At 40.0% G+C, this 7,800-nt stretch overlaps 1 protein-coding gene across 2 annotated transcripts; it reads left to right on the top strand.

Moving 5' to 3' along the window:
- Nucleotides 1–472: 472 nt before the first annotated feature.
- Nucleotides 473–4,776, top strand: LOC113034419 (uncharacterized protein At2g34460, chloroplastic-like). Of its 2 annotated transcripts, none has more exons than XM_026188952.1 (5): nucleotides 473–547; nucleotides 3,326–3,493; nucleotides 3,581–3,782; nucleotides 4,074–4,238; nucleotides 4,469–4,776. In XM_026188952.1, the coding sequence occupies exons 2-5, from the start codon at nucleotides 3,359–3,361 to the stop codon at nucleotides 4,624–4,626; spliced, it is 660 nt and encodes a 219-aa protein (XP_026044737.1). In that variant the 5' UTR covers nucleotides 473–547; nucleotides 3,326–3,358; the 3' UTR covers nucleotides 4,627–4,776. The 2 variants fall into 2 exon arrangements, with proteins under 2 accessions (XP_026044737.1, XP_026044738.1); XM_026188953.1 differs by lacking the exon at nucleotides 473–547 and adding an exon at nucleotides 572–3,068.
- Nucleotides 4,777–7,800: the final 3,024 nt, after the last annotated feature.

The following is a 7,800-nucleotide window of genomic DNA, read 5'->3' as shown; positions in this document are numbered from 1 at the left end:
ATATCTCCAAAAGTTGATTCTGTTCATCTGGACGTAGCGTCATCACTTGGATGAGTGACGAAACGTTTCGTTTTACTTACCTGGATGATTGAGTATGCATCAAGAACATAAAGGCTAAATTTATACACCATCCATACCCAACGCATAGATTTAACCTAGAATAAATAGCATCAGCATAGAGCACCGAAGAATAAATTAGTTTTTCAAAAATCATTTCTGGTTCAAATTTCTGCTGACTTTATAGCTTTTGTTTTTCACAAGAAAATATCTTAAAGTCGAAGATGTTTGATTTGGGTTTTAAAAAACCAAGCAGACGTTACATTTTAGAAGTATTTACTGCGAAATTTGTACTTGTAGTCATTGGAAATATTTACACTAACTTTCTAACTATAACTTCGACATTAGCTTTGAGGGGGTCATGTTATCTCCCTCTATATAACGTCAAAACAAAACATTTAAATCTGGGTTGAGGATAAACAATTACAACGCAGCTGAACGCTTTCGCTCTTGAACGCCTCCCTCACGGGACGCTTTCATAATGACGCAGGTGAGTGAGGAGCTAAACGTCCTTTTCTGCATGCTGCATGACAACAGACTAATAATTTGGGTTAATTTGGCTCATGGTGTTTTGCGCTAAATCTTTTTCTTCTTTTTTTGCCTCTAAATGAATAAATGAAGAAAACAAAGACATAGCAAAAGCGGAAATGCAGCTTCTGGTTTGTGTAACATTAGAGATCATAAAGGTTCAGGGTGGCAGTTATTCCCTGAGTTTCCGGTTTAATAGGCATTTAAAGACATTGAATACAAAAGCCCCGCAGTCCCAACATGTTTCTGAAAGTCACAGCCGCGTAGGCTGTTTCCCACTTTTTTTTTAGCTTTATGTAAGAGGTTATATTGCCCTGGTGCTATCAGCATGGTTGAGTCAAACATTAAAGAGTTTACAGCGTGTGGACTCTTAAAAAGTTAATCCACTGAAAAGGGCTTAAGAATAAAAGATCATAAAAGTAATCACGTGTCCCGATGTTTTTGGTAGTGTAGGTATCATTTTCTCAGCACCTGGATCGCTGTTTCTGTTGTAAGCGCCTTGAGGCGACGTTTGTTGTGATTTGGCGCTATATAAATAAAATTGAATTGAGTTGTTTGTGTCTTTGAAGACAAGGAAGCTTTTTATAACGCTGTATTGTTGTTAAGGGAGGTCAACATATCAGAATTTAATGTAGGAGCTGCTGTTTTTAGGATTGTTATTCAATTTTGGGCGTGTAGCATGATTTCATAATCCACTTCACTACTGAGCGACGGGACAAAGGCAAACTGTAGATGTGAGCTGATTAATGAACTTGTTAATTTAGCGGCATAGGGTTAAGGTGTTTAGCAGGAGAAGCAGTGCCCCACAGCGTCATTGCAGCTACTGCAGTGGGAAACTGTTGTGGTTTATGAAAAAATTACAAAGTGACTTTAGGACTCACACACAGGCAAAACTCTACAGGCTGTTCAGTCCATTAAGCCCAACCAGTCATGGCAGATGACCTGAGCCCTGTTCTGCTGGAAGTTTCTTCCTGTTAACAGGGAGTTTTTCGTTCCCACTGTCACCTACTGCTTCCTTAAAGGGTTTTTTTTAATTTATTTTTTTATTGCTGGGCTTTCCTGTCTGTTTCTCTTTCTCTCTATAGCCATTGTTTGGCTATTTATATATTGATTGATTGATAATACTTTATTCATCCCAAGGGAAATTGTTTTAAAGGCTGCCAGGCGATCCAGCGCCATATGTCTGTGTTAACAAGCAGTTGGAGTGGTGTACATATTAAAGTCACTGATGAATGTTTATATAGAACAGTCACTACTGATATAAAACTGTTGAATGAGGGAAAATGGTAAAATTAGAGTCTGCATGGGTGGGTCGCCTGTTTGAGCTGCAGAGTTACACAACTGCAGAGAGGCTGTGGTCCTGATCAGTCCTACTGGAGGTAATTAATAATTGTAATGGTAATAATTAGAATATAAGAGTTACTGCAGGTGTGCTTCATGCAAAAAATGCACTCTCCATTTGGAGTCGCTCATATGGATCTTGCTGCTGCATGCTCGATAAAGATTTTTTTGACTTGCGACTCCTACAAAGGGTAAGCAATACACCAAAACTGGATTGCATTTGTACTGACCATTAATAGAGCCAAATGGCTGGTGTTTTTTTAAAAAAAATTTAAAGCTCTGTGAACAAATTTGTCATCTCCAGGTTTTTGTGGTGTTGATGCACTGGTGTTGGTATGAGTGTTACTTACAGTAAAATTGATGTGGACACAGTTAAAGCTAGATCACTAGATGTCTCATACCACTAACAACACATAAGCACGGGATGTAACCTAACCCCTAAAGCTCTGTGTTGTGGCCACCAGTTAAATCTTTTTTCTTTTAAATACTTCTACTTAATTTCTGAGAGAATCCAGTTATTCCATCATTTTGGGATGCCACTTGGCTTTAAAACTGAAATCACTTTTAAGCCTCAGCCTCAGGTGCAGTTATAAAAGTTGAATTCTTGAGTACAGTTCTGTTTTGTAATTGTCTCTAATGTTAAAAACCAAAGAACTAATTCTTAGTGGCAGTGGCATGGTGTTTGACGTCACCATTACCCACAAATGAAAGGACTGCCAACAATCTGAGGACAGACGGTTCACTGCAAAAATGCCTGTGTTGTCCGCAAACAGTGCTCATTTAACATAGCTTCAAGGAATCAGCTCAGAGATGCTTGTCATGATCTTCTAAACAACATCAGTTGAAATTCAGTCAACAATATTGGCTTAGTTTCTGCAGCGAGCATCTGACCAACAACCTCATCATCATCCTCTGCAGTGGAGATGATCCATTTACCCCAGTCTGGATAAAACAAAGGGAACCAATGTGCAGTTTTGTTTGACTGATAGAATGAAAGTTTTCATCTCTCTTCATCATCATATCATCGTTTTCATCCAACCAGATTTAATAATTTTTAAAAATTATGCTTTCTTTTCTTTCTCACACACATCCATGTTTCCAGGCTGGAGATGTGATTTCACAATCTTCTGCTCTGACTTCAGGTGCCAGATTGTCTTTACTGCACATTCATTTTAGCTCTTAAGAGATCAAGAATTGTAGTAATTCATTCATTCATTCATTTTTTGGGGGGTTAGTGATGCACAAGGACAAGCTGTTACATGACAAACCTAAATTTCTCTGAAAGGACATTTTTATTGCACGATAAAAGTAGTTTTATTATGCTTGTGAAAGGGGGAGGGAACTTCAGTGCTGTTAGTTTGAGCGATCAGAGCGTTCACAACGTTGTGTTCTGCTTTAGTTGCAGTCTTGACTTGGCTCCAAGCGTTAGAGGATGAAGATCGCTGTGGTGGGAGCCACTGGGCAGACTGGACAGTATCTGGTCAACCAGGCCCTGCTGCAAGGCCACGTGGTCACAGCCCTCGTCAGGAACCCGGGGAAGCTCACCGTGACTCATGAGAATCTCAAGGCAATTATCTGTTTTAAGCTCTGTTACGTGCAATCAACAAAAGTAATCATGCACATTTTAACAGTCAGTCTTGTAACTGTTTTCCAGGTGGTGACGGCTGATATTTTCTCGGCAGACAGTATGAAGACTCATTTCAAAGACCAGGATGTTGTCATGTCCTGCCTCGGCTTCCCAGCCTCCTTCTTCACCGGGGTGACAGGCTACACTCGGTCCATGACTGCTATGGTCAGTGCGATGCAAGAGACCCAGGTGAACAGGATCATCACCATGACCTCCTGGTACACAGAGCGTAAGTGCATCACACAGATGTGGCCCTTTAGATTTGTTTTTTAATGTAACTGATATTTCTGAACTTGCTTTCCCAAAATGTGAAGGACAGGTGTCAAGGTTTGGCTTTGAGTCAAATGATTAAAAGCTTCTTTTTTAGCTGATTTATGAACATAGGCTACGTTGAGTCATGAGCCTGAACTGAATATGTCACTAAGAAAACGGATAGAGGCACTTTCAAAAACTTGGGCTTTGAAGGTTATTTGGCTTTTGTGGCTCAGGCTGTTCACTGTTTTTGATTTACTTTTTTCAGCAAACTCTGGAACTCAGTCATCATACCTGATCAGATTCCTCCTGCTGCCATTAATCCGAAGTGTCCTCAGCAACATGTATGAGATGGAGCAGCTTCTGCAGAAGACGGAGGACATCAACTGGACTGTGGTGCGTCCACCTGGCCTCAAGAACCTTCCGGCCACAGGTAAAAGCAGACGGATTGCATCATGGGTAGGGGGTGTCAACCGAGAATGGCAGAGCTTAATTCAGTGGAAGCTTTCTGACTTAGTGGGATCTATTTTGCCTTAGTGCATAGTCTCACTTTGCTTTGTATAATTTCTCTGAGATCAGCAAATCATGGAGTTCAAGCATGTAACTGGACAAACTGTTAGGTTTTTTACTATCTGGCTGTTGTATTCTTTTTGCCCTTTACAGCTCAAGAGTTTCTAACCCATGAGGGATACTTTGTGCCTGACAACAATGGTCAACCTCCAGGCAGCGCAGTAGGAAGAGGAGACGTGGCTCGCTTCATGCTCTCTCTGCTCAACAGCAACGCCTGGGTCAAGAAGGGAGTCGCCATCACTACTAAATAACAAAGAAGAAGCCAGGCTCTGTGCTCCAACATATTGGCTGTATCCATGCAGGGAGACATTTTTCGGGGATATTAATCTTGCAATATTTACAGTGAAGCATTCAGCGTCTGGTGCATTAAATAATTAAAGTTGTAGTCCTCAGTTTTTTAATGCAGTTGAATCTATTGTTTTGTATTTGCGTTTTACAAATTTAGTGCTTTTATTCAGTCATATAAAGCAACGATCTATAGGCACAACTCTTAATGAAGCTTTGCTTCATAAGATGGGAGTATGTTTATAGTTTATGTGGGTAAAGTATCGTGATTGATTTCTCCTATAATCAAACAGCACTATGTTTACAGCTTGGCTTAAACTTAGCTTTAATAAAATAGCAAGTCCCCCTGAAATCTAGTAAGAACAACCCATCTGAAATTGTTTTTTTTTTAAGCCTCCAAGCATGGCAATGTATCCATTGTAAACACAGCCAGAGCTATCTTCATGGTGAGATTCCGCTGAAGCTGGAATAACTGGTCTAACTGGGGTGAAGTGCCTATTAGGAAAAAAGAGTTGCTAGTAGAAATAACTGTCTAACTGATCAATGTTATTTTATTTACTTTTTTAAAAAAAAAGTGTGCGTGCGTGCGTGTGTGTGTGTGTGTGTGTGTGTGTGTGTGTGTGTGTGTGTGCGCGCGTGCGTGCGTGTGTGTGTGTGTGTGTGTGTGAAAACCAGTGACTAACTGTGAGTGCCTTCCCATGCATATTGCACTGTCAGACACATGATGGCAGTGCTGTGCCACATCTAGTAGTTTTAAGTAAAGCAAAGTTACTTGACTCTTACAGGTCGTGTCCATAAAAAAAAAAAAAGTAATGACAGGTTATCACCAAGTGCTCTGCATGTGTTAAAAAAAAGAAAGAAAAAAAAGTACTGTACAAGTTGTGTGAAATGAACAGTTCTGAAAAGGGTGAAGGAATATTTGTGCTAGAAGTTCAAATACAAGGAGCAAATTTAGGAAATATCAGGTTAAATGAAATCCTGAGTCGAGAATTCTTATCAGAGAAAATTATTTGTTGCTTGTATGAGTTTTAGTTGCAGAGTCACACCCAGCGTCGTGTTTTTGAAGAAGTTGATTCCAGCGAAAGTTTTCACTACTGCTTTTTTTTTTTTTTTAAGTGAGGATGTGGCTGTGAGCTGTATGCAGGAGTAAGAGAGTGTTTCATATTCGGCCACTCACATGAGGTGGGGGTTTTTTTTGTTTTGTTTTTTTTACCTGCTTACATAAAAGCAAACTGGCAAGTTACCAGAAACCTTAAGGAAAAGAATTCCAGAGTTTCCAACCCAGTCACAAGCAATCGTTCAAATGCTTTTCATAGCTAAGCACCTGGTCCAGAATCCAGACACACCTTCTCACTCTGGTGGTTACTGTATCTTGTCCAGGCACACTTTCACATGTAGACCGGACCCACTCTACTTACCGAAGTAGAAAAAGAAAAGCCTCACTTCATTTTTTTGTTTTTGAATGATGATATAACTTCCCAGTGTCAAGTTCGTGTTAAGGTTTGTTTTTCATTTTCACATTTACCTATTAAAAGTAATTATTAACACAGTTTGACTACAATGTAAAAAAAAAAAAGTAAAGAGATGTAAACCTTCTCTGTGGTATTACTCTTTTCCTCCCATCTGGCAGCTCCATCCTCAACATCCTTTGTCCAGTCTATCCACCATCGCTCCTCTCCAGATGTCTGAGTCACTGACTCCACAGTCATTGGTTCTAACCATCAATCTCTTTTCAAACAACTCAACCTGAGCTGTTTCTCTGATATACTTATTTCTAATCTTGTCCATTGTGGTCACTCTCAACAAAAGCAAGAATCTTAGCATCTTCAACTATGTAAATTCACATGAGTAAAAACCTTCCTCTTGCAGATAAAAAACAAAACAGTTATCAGTACTGGAGACTGCGTTGCTGATTCAGCTGATAAATGAAAAAAACTGAGTCAGTTTGGCTCTGACTCTGTGAGAGGACGCAGATGAGGATGACATCAGCTGTTTTAATCAGATGCCACATAAAGAAAAAGGATTACATGCTCAATGTTCTAAAGCAGGGGTGGGGGAACTCAAGGGCTGGTGTCCTGCAGGTTTTAGATGTGTCCTTGATCCAACACAGCTCCTCCTCAGCATGTCTCAGTTCTCCAGAGGCCTGGTAATGAACTAATCATTTTATTCAGGTGTGTTGACCCAAGGTGATGTCTAAAACCTGCAGGACACAGGCCCTCGAGGCCTGGAGGTCACCCACCCCTCTTCCAAAGTAATATGACAGCTGATGGTTCCTGCAGTAAAATGTTTGTATACATTGCTTTTCTGCTGCTTTCGTCCACTTACATGCCAGCTTAGTGATTATTTATTTCCAAATTTTTATTAGAATTATCACGTGTTTAAAGATAAAGAAACTTGTTTAATTTTGGTAACTGCAGCTTGACCCTTACACTTGTGAACATGTCACATAAAATATTTTTTCGTGGATCAGTCAAGCTCTGCTGGAGCACCTCTGTTCATTCACAAGTGAGAGAGAGAGAGAGAGAGAGACAGTGGAAAACATCTTTCACAGAACATTGTGTTAGAGATCATGATAACAAACCTGTATTCTGCTTTCTGTTCCGTGACAGAGTAAGGCATGCTGTATCATGTGTAGGCGATCTGATATTATCGTACCCTATTTCTGTAGTGAACATGAAACCACATTCCAGTACAAAAAAGTTGAGTGGACAAACAATGCAGGAGGATAAGATATAAATTTTCTGCTCAGTTGAACAGACTGTCTCTGGCCAAAATGCCATCTTTATCTGAAACAAGTTTATCCAAGGATGTAATCTGATTTGTCGGAAAGTGGAAAAGCAGGCATATTATTCCAGTTTATCCTAAAGACACCTCTGTGTGCAGTTGACATGTGATCTACCATGCAAGTCCTGAAATTAGGCCAAGCTAAATGTAGCTTGTGTTTTTCCCATGCTTTAGGTGTTGCCTCTGGCTTTGTTGCCTGCAATTGTGCACAGTCTCGCTACTCATGCACTTAAAAGCGCAATACAAATACAGGCCATTTACCATTTAAATATCCCTAATCTAGCTGGATCTTTTTGGTAATGAGGTTGTCCACACTTAAAGACTTAAACTGGAGCCTGGGAAGCTTTTCCTTATTC

Source organism: Astatotilapia calliptera, chromosome 12 (assembly GCF_900246225.1).
Source record: "Astatotilapia calliptera chromosome 12, fAstCal1.2, whole genome shotgun sequence".
In the NCBI taxonomy this organism is placed as follows: Eukaryota; Metazoa; Chordata; class Actinopteri; order Cichliformes; family Cichlidae; genus Astatotilapia; species Astatotilapia calliptera.
This window is presented reverse-complemented; position numbering and strand designations above follow the sequence as displayed.